General features: G+C 36.1%; 1 protein-coding gene across 1 annotated transcript; it reads right to left on the reverse strand.

Annotated features, from left to right (window-relative positions):
* Nucleotides 1-814: 814 nt before the first annotated feature.
* EV154DRAFT_492304 (uncharacterized protein) lies at nt 815-1,560 on the reverse strand. The gene has a single exon (XM_051599661.1). It carries the CDS (start codon nt 1,440-1,442, stop codon nt 849-851), a length of 594 nt encoding a protein of 197 aa, XP_051462872.1. The 5' UTR covers nt 1,443-1,560; the 3' UTR covers nt 815-848.
* Between the last annotated feature and the right edge of the window lie 16,010 nt (nt 1,561-17,570).

Genomic DNA, 17,570 nt, shown 5'->3' on the forward strand with positions numbered 1-17,570 from the left:
TTTGAAGTTGTTATCATTTTCCCAGTGTGTATCCTGTTACCTTTAACTGCTTATTTTGTAAATATGTTACACTTGGAATTACTGTCATCTTAGACACATTGTACTTCCATATCTTTAGTAAGCCTTAGTCACTGTGTTCTTGTAACCTTGTGATATGATAGTACTAACTATCTATATTGGGTAATTGATTCCTTAATCATTCTTAATGTATTGATGTCATAGATATGGATTTATTTAATGTAGCAACAATATAGCAGATCACCACAATATACTCAGTATGGAAGGGCTAAAATTAAAGACATGTTGATTATTTACTATCACCAGATTATTACATCATGATCCAATAGGGCTCTTACTATTCTCCCTAGAACTATCCCAGTTCTTTATATAAATATCCATAGTTTTTTCTCATAGACCAAAAATACATTTTTTGAATACATTTTGTTGAATACATTTTTTATACGTTTTTAATTATATTTTTTCGTCCATAATAAAGTGGTATCCAAGTCCTAACAGTATCACTTTTGGTTTATTTTTTATTTTGTTCTCCATGCAAAACAAGAATAAATATTTACTCACCACAGGGTATGCCCTGTGTACAGAAGTCAATGGTAGAATGAGAACAAGTGGGGTAATGTGTAATTCATGATTAACTTTTATATAAGTATCCATCCTTAATGCGATGTGAAATTAATTTTATTATTATATCAAAGATATTCTCCACACAGTATCGAATGGTTCTTCACCCCTATTCATGGAACGGCGGGCTTTTTAATTTTTTACGAGGAAAGATTACGATTTAATGATATTGATATTATTTAGAAAAACTGATTTAAGAGGGATTTTTATTATGTACAATTTTTATAGAAGTACTGATCGTACGAACGTTTTACTTCGTCATCAGACAGATCACCCTTGATAGCATTAATACTGCTGGCCATGGCTTGGAGATTGCCAATGGTCCAGGCGAAGGGATCATTTCTGCAGTGCGTTAAAGGGAACTTGTGGTCGATGGAGAGTGCCCAATATGGGTATCTCTGCTTTTTAGGATCGTGAAAAGCTATTTGACAACCGGTAATGACGCATTTATATCTACTTTCGATGCACATTTTTTTTAGCTGATCCACCGAAGCAAGTTTTGTTCCGTTGCTTTTCTTTCTGGTTATTCGACCTTTCATTGACTTTCTTCTTCCTGTCAATCTTTTGGTCAAGACATCCGGAGACATCGTTGGCGGCTTATCGTGCGTTGGTATCTTCTGGGATTTTAACCACATATTAAAATCTGATTTTTTCTCGCCAGACGAAAGAAACCCATCCAGCCTAAAAACAGTTATTAATGGTCGACGTTTTACTTTTTGTTTTTTAACATACTTGTTGCACCCATTACAACAGTTGTTGCTGTTTGGGGCGGCCAATGGAAAAAGAAGACTTGTTCCAACCATAAACACATTACAACTATTGCATTTATTACAGTGTGCCTTTGAAAAAAAAAAAGATGACTTCAGCAAGGTGCACAAAAAAATATATGATAAACTTACTGTCCGGTTTGCGGTTTCCTCCCCTTTTGGGCATAACGCACACACAACGGTTTCTTTCCCTTCGGGGGATAACGTTGTCAAAGCGGTTTCTTCTTCTTCTGGAGATAACACTGTTCTTGCGGTTTCTTCCCATAACAAGGGCTTTGAAATCCTCCAAAATACTATTGCAAATACATTAATATCTATGTCATATAACACGTATCTTTACCTACTACCTTTTTCGTTTCTTTTTGAAGAATGGCTGTGTTTGGCTTCCTTTTTTTGGGGAGTGGTGGTTGACTAGACTCGGCATCACTGGAAGAGCCGATGACGGGAGGACCACTATCATTACCACTGCTTGAAGAAACAGGGTAATGAAGTGGTACCTGCTCGTTATCAGCTTCCTCAGCCTTGTCTGTTTTTCTTTTGTTATGGGTAATGTCTTCGTCTACATTAGTCAATTTATGAGTTTCTTTACAAATTATATTGTCCTCCAAAAAATATTTACTAGTAAGACTCTTGCGTTTCTTATTTGCCATTTCTTTGGACTGAAAGGAAATAAAAAAGAAATGGGAAACAAGGTACGGATGGTGTGCCCGCCTAATCTCGTTCCTTCGTATTTGGTATATGCTGGAGGAGTAAACATTGTTATTTATCCAAACACTAGAAGCAATGGCAATTCCAGAAGCACCAAACGAAGTAGCATTAACACCGCTTTGTACCACCGGCTACAAAAAAGTAAGTCGAACCCTGTTTTTAACAGTTAGCATCTCACTCCTTTTTTCTTTTTCTATTTTTACCTTAGCCACTTTCACGTTCCCCATCGCTGTGAGCTTCTAAGTGCCATTCGGTTTCTTTAAAGCATGTTCATTCGAATGTCATCTCCCAGTTTTGACGCTAGTCAAATTCAATGAATCTCATGAAGTGACCCGAGACGACATGTCTGTTCGAATTGTCAAGACTCTTTCAGGCTCAGCGCAAGCAACATTCGCGGCTATGAATGTGGCAGACATGGAACATCAAGTTGGGCTAATTGAGTTTCATCCGAATGGAAATAAGTTCAACGTCATTGTCCCTGTCAGGAATGTGATAAGGAATATATTATAGAAATAATATCAGAAGATACCTACTAGTTATACAAAGACAAAGGAAGAGTGGTTTATAAACGATTTAATAACAATAAATGATTATACGAGGAAGGGAAAGGAATACAAGATAATCGACATGGAACGGGGAAGGCGAAGTATTTATATCTTTGCATTTAAGAATGTCTTGGCATACTTAATTAATCTTAGTGTTGGTTTCAGCTTACTAATTACTTGGCGTCGGAGATACTTGGAAGCGGGGGTTCATTGCATGGATAGTCCTGGAAGGTCCTGGACACTGATGTTCTGGAATCTAACCATGAAATTCCAGAACATTCTATTAGTCGGGAGATTTATGGTCAGGGGCAAAGTGCAAAGTACGTGATTCATGACAGTCCCCTACTATATATTCAACGATAATCGTCATGCAAATAAAAGAAACCTTTACATTTTGTATGTTTTTGTAATTGCAATTCGTTTCCTTTTTTTTTTTTTTTTTTTTGGAAGACATGCCGAATAAAATAAGAAAAAAAAAAATTTGTTTGGAGTAAAATGATAATAAAAAAATCGTAGAACGACAAAAAAAAAAGGGACATGTCTAGACCTCCTTAATTTCTTTAAACGTATTTTTTTTTTTGGGCTGTTCACAATGAAAATAAAAAACAAAAAAACGTATTTTTGTGTCATTACGTCATGGGAGTTTTTTTTTCTGACTGTTTTTTAAACGTATTTTTTATAGAAATCAGGGCAGTTTTTCCGAAATACTTTTTTTTTAAACAAATAAAATGAAAGCCAAGTTTCTCGAAGAAAAAGACACTTTCGAAACCGCAGAGGAGTTTCTTGATGCTTGCGATCTCGCAGCTATTAATCTTGGATTCCAAGTTTACGTTAAGGACATTTCACCACTTGGACCTAATGGGTTGACCCCTTACTACCAATTAGCCTTTGTTTTTGGTAGCAAAATTAAGAGGAATGCAAACATCTCTGAAGAAGCACGCAAGAGATTGACATTGACCAACTTGAAGAACTGCCCTTTTATGATTCGTGCCATTCTTCCATAAAAAAGGTAATAAGTGGGTTGTAAAGAAGTGTGTTGCTATCCACACACATGACATGCTTGTAGGTGATGGGAGAATATGTTTGGTGAAAAACAGAAAGCTTAGTCCAGCTCAGGAACAAACAGCCTTGGAGCATCTTGCTGCAGGAACAAAAATATCAGCCATTGTTTCTGTAGTCAATAAAATGGATTTTCCTAAAAAGATAATCGCCAAAGATCTCACGAATATGCGTACTGTGTTAAGAAGAGCTTTAAACGAAGGCGAAAATCAAGAGAACTTAAACCCTTTTATTCGACAAATGGAGTCAAGGGGATATACTGTCACCGCTCGTCATGATGAAAGCAACCGTTTAGTCAGTCTTTTTTTTTTCATACAAAACAGCAGTAGAAAACGCAAAGAGGTGCCCAAAAGTTCTCATGGTGGATGCGACCTACACAACCAATGCTTTTGGATACCCCATTGGTGTGAACAATGTTATTACTGGAAAAAATAATGGGCTAACGAATTATTCTATTGCTTTGTGTTGGGTTGCAGATGAAATCAAAGAAACGTACAAGTGGTTTTTTGAAACCTTGAGCAACCAGGTAATGTTACTATTTTTGATTACACATACAAAAAGGATCAAACATCAAATATTCACATCACATCATTTTATAATTTACGTTTATATTTTATTTAAATATAAAATTGTATATTCATCATAATTGTTATTGTGTATCCATTTGTCGTATTTGACGCCTAATTCCACGAATACAATTACTCTTATCCAGTGCAAGAAACAGGGCTTTTATCTTAAGAATAATTACAATAAATACCATGAAAGACAAGTCGTTTTCCCAAAAAAAACCAAGAGATACTTTACTTTTTTCATGTAATTTTAAAGTTGTCTTTTCAAATTTTTGGGATATGTTCATGGAAAAGACAACTTTAAACTTTAATATTGACTTTAAACAAAGATATATGACGATATACTAAGGCCATCCGATTGGACATGAAACCCATCTATTGAATTTATTGTTAGTCTTATATCAGTAGTCTATGACGCATTGGGAATAAGCTTTGCTGCTTATAAAATAATGATTAGATAACTCCGAGATAAAAATATATAGATGATGAATAGGATGACAAAAAAGGGATCAAATATCAGTTCGCTGAAAATTCAATGTGTGGACAGTGGGTAAATTAGGTATGTATAAATAAACGATTTGTTATAAAAAAATTTAATATTAAAGCCATAGAATAAATGATTGCATCTATAAATGTAATCCTCGATTAAAGAACAGTTTGGGCCTAGCAATTTATATTGCAAAAGAATCTTATCTTTATTTTTATGATTATTTTACGCAACCTCCCCCTCCCCCCCTCCCCGATTAGTTACCTGTCGGAACAGCCAAAAGTGAAGAACATGTTTGTAAAAGACATTAGAAAAAAAGGGCTGAACTTCATACATGTTTAAGCCATAATTATTCACTTGATATTCTCGACAGCCGTTCTTAGACTAAAGGAAGGCTTCATAAAAATACATCAGTCAAACGTTTCTATCACATACCATGTTAGACATTTATACATCAGGATACATATCCCCTACACCAACTATTATGACACTGAAAATAAAACAATGAGTTGTGTAAACTTGGCAATTGTAATCATAACCCCATACCTTTGGATAGACAGAACGGTAAAAAAAGTATTTGTAAAATATTAGGTCACCTTTCGATCCACAGATGTATGGTTGATCAACCTCATAATCTAAAATACATGATATAATTAGAGCGCATAAAAGAACAGTGGTTTAATAATTACCTTGCAAGTCTGATAGCAATTTTTTTTTTAAAAAAAAAAATAGATGTAATAGATGTAATAGGGAAGATAAATGAGAAATACAAGGAAAATAAAAGAAAAATAAAAGAAAAATAAAATAAATGCTTTTTCATCCGAAAAAAAAAAGGGACATTCAATTGACGTTCAAATAAGGTTTAATCAAGGTTCAATCAGTAATTTAAATCAACTCCAGCAGTTGATAGAAACATACGCATCTGTCTAAAAAAACAATAAAAAAGTGGTTTTTTTTTTACTCGTTGTCATAATAGTTAATAATGTTTATTTCCTTGAAGAAGGGGGAAGGAATGATTTATTCAATTAATTAAAGATTAACTGGTCTTATTGGGGTAAGACAAACAAAACATTTTTGTCGTTGCTCGAGGCGAAAAACTTTATTTTACATTTGACGTGTGACCATCGTGGATGCTCTTAACTATAAATTATACTAAAACAGTAATACTACGTTGTTTCACTTACCTTACTATCAAAAATATGAAAAAAGCAACACAAAAAAGAACGCGTGACGAGGTAGACAACAGTTCACTTGTTAATTTGATTCAGGAAACCATCAGAGCCGAAATGAATAGAGCTGCAACTCAACTTGATCAGAAATTCGAACAACAGAAGATGGAAATTGAAGAAAAATTTAGAAACCAAATGGCAGCTCTTCTCGAACGTTGTTTCAATCCCATGGAAGAAAGGCTTCGAGACGGTTTTTACAATAACTTCAGATCAGTGGCAGAAAATCAAATCCAATTGATGGAAAACCAACTAGAAGAACTTGAAGGTTTGTTTAAGCACCCGACAGCTACGATCAGCAAATTGCGCCCACGCGACATGGTTGTCAATAAAACTTTGGACGAGACAATCAACTTTGTTGATTCTGAAGATGTTGCAATAAATGTATATACTGGCACTGGTCGCGACGTTAATACTGAAACTTTGGTGGAAAATTTCGGTGAGATCGAAAAGAAAAAGAAGGATAACAATCCTAGACTGACAGTAAGTAAAATCAAATATATCATAATGAGCAAACTTTGACCTTTTGTTAGACTGCTATTCGAAAACAAATAAGGAAGTTAAAGGACCAGGACCAGTTTAATGTCAAAATCCAATTTTGTCAAGGAGATAATCCCAATGTTGCCGATATAGTTGGTGCACATATTTTGTCCAAGTATACTGAAATCACAGGGAAAATGATCGATATCAACGACAAAGCTAGCATGATAGATCTGAAGGATGAAATTGAGATGAGAATAAAAACTCGATTTAACAGTATGCGTCGCGAGTGGAAAAACAGTGGGAAGGCTAACCCCGTTTTGACAGAAGAGGAAAAACAAGAGGAAGCCAAGAAAGCCGAAGAGAAGAAGGTGAAGCAAAAGCTTTACAAAAGAAAGGAATACGTTAGTTTGAGACAAAAAATGATCCGTATCATGAACTTACCTTATAATTTAGAAATTGAAAGGTAGAAAACTTGCATTGAATCTGCCTGCCGTCAAGGCTAAATTTGAAAATAACAATGTGACTTTGGACCAAGTAAACCGGTTCATTGTATTGAAATACATGTCTGAAGAGGAGACTGATAATGATTCCAATCAATTGGGTATGTTCGACAGTAATAACGAGAAGCCGTTGTATGTCAAAAAACCCATGTATCGTAGCAATAAGGTAATAAAGATATTAATTATTCGAGTTGAAATAATTCCTATATTAAACTTCCTTACCTTTTTTCTTTACAGGCTACGAATATCTTAAAAGTTCTTGATAAGCACGGACGAAAGGTCAATGAGAGGAGTAGAAAGAGATCCATCTATTACCATAATTTAGCAGCACCTGCTGATGTAGATCAGTGGATGGTTCGTCCTGACTATGATGCAGTCAATCAAACTACGCCAATGACGGACAATGGGTATATTCCCAGTCATAAAGGATGTGAATCAGAAGATATGTGGAGCTGGGACGAGGTAGACTATATATATGGTTTATAATAAACAATTCTTTTTTTTTCTATTTCTAATTCAAAGTAATAATGTTTAATAATTTAACCCAAGACACAATAGTTATTTCTTTCTTAATTACCTTTAAGACTAATCAAATACACCCCTTTGTAAAGGTATAATGACAATATGATTGTTATGGTCATCTACTGTATCCCTTGAAGGCTTCTTCGCCAAAGCGATTGGAGAATATATCCGGAAAATAGGAACCACAGAATCTCTACACAGGTCACTATACGAAGATTGCCAGACCTCCAATCCTTGATCCTTATACTTGTAACTGTAGAACGTATTATTCAAAGGCGTGAAAAATCTAACAAAAGCAAAAACATGATCCTTTTCCTGAACCTCATTACCCTGATAAACCCTTTGGCTATGTCTAAAACAGTAGAGCACTCTACCTGGCCAAGCTTCAACTTTCTCGTGGTTTTGACCTACAAACAAACTTTGTATGCAGCTGCCAGAGGGTGATCTTGTTTCGGCACTGTTGATTGTTTTTCCACTTAACCGAATGGATGCAAACTTCTCTATATGCACTGAGGTTGTTGGCCATCCGGCTCCAAAAGGGGGCGCGACAAAGTCAGAGTTCAGCAGTCCAAGTGCCATAGCCCCTGGATATGCGGCATCATAAAAATCTAAAAGACATTCATAATGGCATTCATCCTTCACTGTTTTTGTTAAAACTTTCATGGGAACAACACCCAAAGGAAGAGGCTCAGACCCGGTGACATTAATGTCTAAATTGACACAAGATTCGGCAAATTCAGTTGCAACAAACCCTTCTTCAATTTGGCGTTTTACCCGGTCACTGGAGCGTCCACCAATCATAATCCTCTCATACAAGAACGTTTCCATTCTGTTTTGAAATTGGAAGGATGAGGATGATGGTGATGGTGATTCAATGGCCTTGTTGTATGCTCGAATTGTGTTATGCTCACATAGTTAAAAGATTAATTTCGTGCAGTCAATTATGTCTCAGTTTTGGTATCGGTTGGGTCAATACCAACCAAACAATTGACATTAATCCGACAAAGTGATTTCTGTCGGGTGGAACAATACCATGCAAAGATTGACAATCGAATTTGCTTAACTTGAATATAGTGGGGGGATGGGTTGACTTTAAATCTTGTAGTAACACATTTTGTGATGTAAGCTGCAAGCAACTATTTAAAGTTATGCAAACATCACGTTCTCCGATGACAATTGTTATTTTTTTTTGTGGAACTTCAAACTTTGTACATTATGCAATTCATCAAATAAACAAACGATGCAAATCGTGGCTAAACAAATAACTTAATTACTGAATGATCTCATGTATCTGAAACTAAAAGCTTAATCTATTATTACTTTTGAGGTCTTTATAAACATTTGTATTTAACGCTTCGGGAATTGTCAGGGTTGATCCTACACTACTCGCACAAAAACACACAAAAACACACACATACACACACATATACACACATATACACACATACACAAAAGGGTAAGGTTTCATAAACGTTACTCGTTGCATATAGCAAATTATTCGATGTATAAGGGAATATTATGAGGAAAGTATATTCTATTTTATTTTATTTTATTATAGAAATAGTAGAAAAACAGCGCTATGTATCTTTTTGTCTAAGTATTTCCCGTATCAGACCTCACAGTAGAGTAAACCAGCGCAATTCGCTACGGCCAAGCATTAGAATTAATTACGCAGAGCAGTCGCGTTGTTCCTGTATTTTTACAGCTTGCATAACCTTTTGAAAAAAATTAGATACGGGTATGCTTAATAAGATATTGTTTTTGTGTACCTACTGTTAAACTGACTTAATGGTCCGGGAATAGAGGTGGTTAAGCTGATATAAAAAACATTTAAAGTGCACCTAAGAAATACGTCCAAATGATAGCCTATAATAGATATGCATGTTTGGATTTCAAAGAACTAAAATAAAGCAATATATGGTTAAAAAATTTGGCATGACAAGTATGGGAGTAAAGCATTACATTTTAGAAAGTTTGAACAAAAAGAAAGAAAAGATATTAAAAAAGCCGAAATAATTGTTTCCTTCTTTTATATTTTCTTCTACACCGGAGGCAACTGATGCTTCGTAATATGCATGAGTGGAATAATACTTAAAAGACTTGATAGTATGTTTGTCAATAAAAATCACGTTAAACCCTAAAAATTGAAAGTCCATTTATACTAGTCAGGTACCAAAGGTCATACACAGTTTCGGTCCCAATTGGAATATCACAAAAAAACATAATATTGAATGAGAGCTCATCTGTGTATATATGATTATTTCACGTTTTTCATCCAGAAATTACTTATTCTAAATATGACTAGACCTACCAACCCCTCTTCAAGATATTCTTCTTTGCCTAACAGAGCAACTAGAAGTCGTAGTAGCTCCGTCTCGTCGGTGACAGACAATATTCAACAAGAAGATATGGTATCTATTGCTCCCATGAATACGTCGCAATTAAGCAGCAGAGATGATTCAGCAACTGTTGGTGCCTTTGTAAAATGTTTTCAGATAACAGGAATTAAAAATGATCTGAACAGTATAAAAAATGAGGTCAAGGAAGCCATCGTTACCGGAGAAATTTTGAGGGCACGACTTGACATGGTGGAAGATAAAATTGACAAAATATTGTCTATTCTTTCCGGTGAAGCTGCTGTTTCTTCAGCTACCCCCGCATTGACTAATGGAAATGTACCTCCTTTCCAAATAGGGGGTGCACTTTACAATAGTTTGTCGGTATGTCACCAAGAATAGAGAACCGTTCATATATCTAATCTACCTTGTAATTATAGGCCTGGATTAAAACGTCCATTGCTAACCAGAAGGTTGGTAATCTGGAGTGGAACCTATCTAAGGCATTTATGACGGTAGAGAACACCCGTATAACTAAAAATATTATCGATTTTGTTGGTGCTCAAATCACATTGTCAACCAAAAAGAACTGGACGGAATCCATTACCTACAACGATCTTCAAAACAAGATCAGAAATGTCTTTCGCCGTAAGCAGGATAACGAAAAGCAATCTCCCGCAGCAAAGCTTTTAAAAAATAAGAAAAGTACAAGAAAGGGAAGAAGAATTTCTGTAAGTTACGAATATGCAAGGCGTTTCCAAGGTTAATATTTAATATAATTGTAGAAATGCAAGCACAGAAAAAACGTGATGGTCAACGAGGAGTATGGCAAAAAAATGAGAGATGCTTATGGTGATGACATAGAGAAGCTCTTGATAGAGCAACTCCAAAGTGACGAGGAAAGCACGGATTCGGAAATAGGGATGACCGAAAAAAACTCACGCTTGCGGGTTATGGTGCCCCATTGGCGCACAAATGAGGTATACAATATGAGTGTATTCCTATTAATAGAATACATACTAAATCAATTCGTCTTTAGGCTCGTCGCGCCTTTCAACATTTCGATGAGTATGATCTCATTTTGAGAAAAAACGCCCAAAAAGAAAAGGAGACAAAGGATACGGGACGTTTCAAGCATGTGGTGATCAAGCCCGAATTTCTAAATCAGGCACCCGACTGGGCCCGAGTTCCTGAATTGTAAATAAACAATTTTTTTCTTCTTTTTTAATCTGCTCCCCCTTTTCCAACAACAATTTTTTACATATTCATAGTGGTTTATTGAAATTAAAAAAGGGCATAGGTGAATTAGCTTAAACATATATTTTTTTTTCTTGAGGAATTATTACAATGCAGCCGTTTTGAATTCGTGGATTACTAGAATTGTCAGAACTACATGCAACCGTGATTGCGTTGTGTATTCTATGTACAGGTAAAATCGAATGAACATTTGTATTTTCATAGCCTTTGCATATTTCCATAGTTTCATTTTCTAAAATGTTGTTACCAGGGTTGACGGGGATAAACCACCGTACGAAAGCGAATGTGTGGGGGGTAACACTGCCGTTAACATTTACGACGTGTTGAAAGAAATATTGTATCTCGCCGTAAAAGCAGGCAACGGACTCCGACGAATGATTGTTTTTAAAGAATGTTTGAATATACGCACCTTTCATCGATCTTGCCATACGGCTTTTGTACATAATATCAGATTGAAATTGTTTGGATATTCTGGCGTCGGCACCAACATAAATTGAAGGAATGTTATTGGAAAGTGAATTACCATGGTTGTTGCATAGATTTGTCGTGGTTAAATGAAAGAGATTGGTGAATGAACGATTTGGGTAGCATAGAGTGTAATATTCAATAAGAAGCATATGGTGTGAAGGATCGAGCGGAGTGGATTTAATTTCATCAAAGTTAGTAGGGATAATATTCGGATGAGAGTATAGCATTTCTGATCCGGTCACCACACCTCCCGAATTGGTATATTCATAGGAAGACAATTTGTAAAAATTAATGCGATCTTGAGGACTGGAGCTTGTGTATAAGGATTGGTTGATAGCGCTGGTGTTGTGGAGAATGTGGGCTTGATCTTTAGAAATGATATTGGTGCTTGTTAATTGTTTAATGAGAGACGAGATATGAATGCTTTCCAAAAAATTTGTCATGTACGAAGTTTGAATTGATCGAAGGTTTCTATTCTCTGTCGACTGCTTTAGGACACCATTCATTCTTTCGAGAGAGAAACAAGAAGTGTTGAATGTACTGCCATAGTATTCAATATTTTCTGACAGGTGGAGGACGTAATGATAGTTAGGTTTGATTGCCTCAGGGCCGAAAAGTACCACATAGTCTTTGCAAAAACAGCGGAAGAGTTCTCGTGCTTCGAATGCCTGGGCTGTAGTAATCGCGGGTTGTACAACAATTCTACAAGCTTGCACAAATTGTAACCAGTTTGCATAATGCTTTTTATGAAATCCATCAACTAATCTATCAGAAACAATCATGTACTTTAAGACATATTCGGAATAGTGCAAGGTCCAGATTTCGAATTCGATGCCCTTCATATAAGAAAAACCTCCTTTTATTTTGGCATGTATAGAGCTGCAACCGTTGGGCGTGATGATACTTGAAGCGAGTGCGGCCATACTGGAACATTTTTACACAAGGTTAGTAATGACATTTGCGTATATATAGTGTCATAAATTTATAATACCTCTGATAGTGTTGTGGTTTAAAAAATCCAAATTCTTCATACTTTGACATAATTGATTTTGCAAGACCCAGCCAAATGCAATGTAAATGATCCTGGGTGGTAGCTTTTACAAGATCAAGGTACCTCAAACTCCTTAAAACGCTATATCTCATACCGTGGGCCCTGTCTTGGCGATGTCTTTCGGCGTTATTATGGCTATTTAACCACTTGTCGGATTGAATGTCATTCAGCTTCTTATTGGCGTTTGCAGGATAATGCACAGCATCAAAGCCGGAATAATCCAAATTAGATGTGTCAGGAAAAACTTTAAACGATCTATCACATCGGAAACATGATCGCGTAGAAGAAAATCCAGTAAATCCGCTCAATTTTCGTTGCATGGGTAAATCGCACAAGATTTGATACAAACAGGCTCTGACAGTAGCACCGTAATCTTGGCCATGTTTTCCAGAGTTGAATGTAGACATTTGAACACCAAAATACAAGGAGCGAAGTTGGTTTGTAACAATGGATAATAGGCGTTGTGTTTGACAAGTGTTGGGTTCATGCGGTCCTTCGATTAATGCAAGCAGTATCGTGTTTTCTTTCTTTATGCGTTCCTCGACTGGTAAATTATTTACTTGCAGATAAAAAGCGACGCAAGAAGCGGAGGTAGTATCATATGGTTGGAATCCATCTATGTTTAACTGGGTTGTAAGTATATCTCGTCTTTACCTTTTTTTTTTTTTTTTTTTTTTTTTTTTTTTTGTATTCTAACCTGCATTCAATGTCAAACATAAAGATCTACTGCTGTTTACAAAAGGGTCGCCACTGGGAGAAAGAATGCTTCTCCACATTTTTCCCTGGGAGCAATGGTACATCATATCAGTTGGGTTTACAGCCTCTTCAAAACTACGCCATTCTTCACACTTCTCCTCGAATCCTTCTCTCAGATACAACTTTTGGATCGAACTTATAAGACAATGGTATACAAACTTTTTGATTGGAGTATCGGAACCGTTTTGAAATAATGGGGTTTGACAAGGTACTTTTTTGAGGATATTGATAAATGTACATATTTGTGGAGGCCCAGGCTGTGTTAACCCGTTGCTTGTAGCATAAAGATAAACTGAATAGCATTTAGGACAAGTTGCGTAGACAGTCATATCTTTGGTAAGATCGATAAATCCAGTTTGAAGCTTGATCGTGGGTAACGATTTTGGAAACTCAAAATTGCTGAATAGCATACGGAACAGATCAAGTAATTTGTGTGTAGCGATGATAGTCAAGAAGTCCATTTGGAATATAAGTACAAAACAACAAATAAACAAGTAAGTGGGATCTTGTGGTATTCTGGGATGATTATTTTGTTGGACTACGATTGTTTCAATAAAGTTGCAAATATTTATTCCGAAATTCAAGCCTACCTTTTTTTATGATAAATTTTTCACCTTGATCATCCAAATCATCTAGCATTTTGAGAACTTCATCGGTCCAATATATCTCACTGCTGCTTTCGACAATAACCTGATTTTCATTATCATCATTTGCATCAATGCTATAGGATTGATCAAAGATAAAGCCTTCTTCATAATCGCGCTCATCATCTTGAAACATTACTCAGCATCATGTTATAAATCATTTTTTTGTATGCATACCTGAAGAGCATTCATCCTGAAAATGGTTATCAACTTGAGTCGAACTGATATTAACATGTGCAAACTCTGCTTCAATAACAGATACGTTCAAACGTGAAAATTCTAAGCTGGTGTCTACTACGGCGTCATCTATTAAAATTTCTGTTAGTATAGATTACAGTTTGTTGTAGGTAAATATCTGATGAGGGTTACACACTTTCTTCTAGTTCATCCAAACTTCTTTTGGAAGCTGCCGCCTTTTGGCATGACTCCTCGTACATTTTTTTTTCGGCATGTCGTGTAGCAGTATTGATTGGAACTGAGCAACCGCCACACTTGTTGCAATGGCAAATCTTGGTCCTTTTTTTTGTAGAAGACATTATGATAGATGATGGAATTTGTACCCGGTTTTTTTACTTTATATACAGGGCAACAAAGACGTGCCCAATATACCAATAGAAAATTTACTGACACATGGTCACACTAAGTCGGATTAGTTGTCAATGCAACTGTTTGAAAGGCTGAGAGTGGTACACAACTCCCATCGCACCTCTTTTTTTTTCATGTATGATGAAACGACAGAAGAAATAATGTCACACGACATTTTTGATGCATCATAACGACGTTTTCGCTTTAAAAATTACTTTCTATGTCCAATCGTATTAGGCATTATTTGTACATTTTATTTAGCTCAAGCAGATATGCTTTATTGTGCAACCTGAAAAATAATCATAGGATACTATTACATATAACATATTCTTTTTATGCTTTAATGCTAATCTTGAAGCAATAAAAACTACTTTTACAGATAAAAAAATGGAGTGTAAATGTATGCTCTATAAAATACACAATATCCATCAGGTATAAAATAATTCAACCAAAGTTTTTTTGTTTGTATTTTTTGTGAGAAACTTTATCTTGGTTTTTTTTTATTATTGCACGTTCTACTTATTGTTCTGTGAGTATATCAAGCTCTGATGAATTGAGCAATGTTCAGATTTTATCTTTAATGATAACTGATATCAAAAATCTTTGGAACATTTCATAAATATTCAACAATGTCGCATCTTTTGGGAAACACATGACATACATTGCTGCATTAATTACGTACTCAAGCAACATAAACCCACCATTTGTTTTTCAGGAGCTGATATAATTGGCTTTGGACGGTGAGTCAAATAAACTTGTCGGTATTGTTCTTTTTAAACAAAAACGATGCTATTCCGGCATATTGGTTATATCACGAATTTGCGTTTTTAACACTGTGGCTGGAGATTGTATTTTTCCAAAAACTTTTTCATGAACGTAATTTCCACATTTTTTCCGTTGTTCTTAAACGATCCCAGATATCCATTGCAACGTTCGAAAGAGAAAAGCCAGTATGCATGTGGTGCTGAAAAATCTTCAATGGTCTGCTTCAGATGCCCATGAAGATGCTGATTCATTGCAAGACATTTGTTACCGTATAAACCTTCCGCTACTCTATTGAAATCCAAAAAGAGCTCGTGTGCTTTATCAACCTCGGATTGTTTGATGCCGGTTTTCAAAATATATCTGCATGCATTTACAAAATCCATCCAGTTTCTCATGGTTTTTTTTGGGCAAAATACCTGTGCATTACAAAGTTAATAAAGAAGACGTTTTTTATGACGAATAAGATTTACCTGTCAAAACAAAAGGGGAATACCTCAGGCACCAACTTTTCCAGTTGTCAGCCTTAAAGTTGGTAAAACCACTTGCAATCTTTTGATCAATACTTTCAAAACCAGCAGTTAATTCAACCGAGTCGGCAAGAACTTGCATTTTCTCCAAGTTGACTTTGGTGAAGTACCCTTCTTCCCTTAAATCTTCACAAATCTTGAGCATGTCCCCAAAAGAAGATTGTGCATGGGATCAATAATGCTTTGTCTAACAACATTAAAGTACCCCAATCGATGCAGTTCGGAATACCTTGTTCCATTTGCCTTCACGAGGTCCTCTCTTTCTTTCTCAGTAGTGGCATTGCGCCAACTCAACGCCGCTCGTAAGTTGCTTGCCTTCGATCGTTCAGGCCATTTACTGGCAACAGTGTTGATTCCGGAAAAATCAGGTCTACCTTCAACCAAGGGGAATTGACCTTCACACTTGTTACACGCATGGCCACTGGAATGAGCTGCAAAACCAGCTACTTTCCTGCAAGCAGGTATATCGCATGCCAACATCAACAAAGCACAATGGATTTTAATCCCGTCAGGTTTTGCCGCCGTTTTCATCATCACTCCTCTTTCCAATTCTAAAAGCTCATCAACCAAGGGTTTCAAGTACGTGTTGATTCGGTCCAGTTTTGGCTCTTTTTCAACAGGCATAAGCCCAATCAGGATGATGTTTTCTTCCTTAAATCGATCTTCTCTTTTCCAATTATTGATGCACATGTAAATAGCACCACAAGAATAATTTACATTATCAAAAGGTTGGAACCAGTCGACATTTAACGTTGCCTACAACGGATTTCACAATGTTGAAAATGGAAGGCCGGTGTTATCCATCAATGTTTTGAACATTTTACCATCATATATGTCGTAATACGTTCCTGGAACAACATCTCTTAATCTCCAATCATTCATTGTAGATTCGAATTCGGGGCGAAGAATCAACTCTTGCAACGAACTTTTGAGAGACTTGTAGGGGTAAACAAACTTGGGCTTGTAGATGCTGTTGCCATTACGTTTCCTCACCTGCTCAAACAAAACTTCATCACAAACATCACCATCCAGCGAGACAAAAGAACATGATTGTTGAGAGGGTGTTTTATCCTGCATTATAATGATTAGACGTTGATTTTAAGAACGTGAATTATCATACCTTGGTCACTTCAGGAGCATAGATTGAATGGCATTTTCCGCAAACCGTATATCTGGTGACACCAGCATCCCAATCACCATTAAACTTTTTCTCAACTGTTTGGAACGACTTTGGCAAAGCAGGTTGATTATTATCATTGGCATCCTTTAAAGCGATGTTCAAAAACTGAAGAAGGGTATCAGCTGCTTTATCGGTGAGACCTTCCTTAACCTTAAAACTGGCAGCAAATAATCCATACATGTCTGCTCTGATTTGTGCCTCAGTTTTTTAGGATCGACATTCTTCTCGACGTTTGTTTCGATATTCTCATTGGCACAAACTTCCTCTTCTTCTTCCTCTCCTTCGTCGTCATCGTCATCGTCATCTTCCCCATCAACTACCATGCTTACATCTTCGGCATCTTCGATATTGTCTTCATATTCTTCGACATTACTGCTGCTTATATCATTCATGATATCTGTTTGTAAAGTTAGTTTGCGATGAAAATTTTTTTTTTTAACAATTTGCATGAACCTTGTTCAACGGCAAGTGCCTCAACGTTGGGAATGTTCTCTTC

This window comes from Mucor mucedo, assembly GCF_025094135.1.
Source record: "Mucor mucedo strain NRRL 3635 chromosome Unknown EV154scaffold_5, whole genome shotgun sequence".
Taxonomy (NCBI): Eukaryota; Fungi; Mucoromycota; class Mucoromycetes; order Mucorales; family Mucoraceae; genus Mucor; species Mucor mucedo.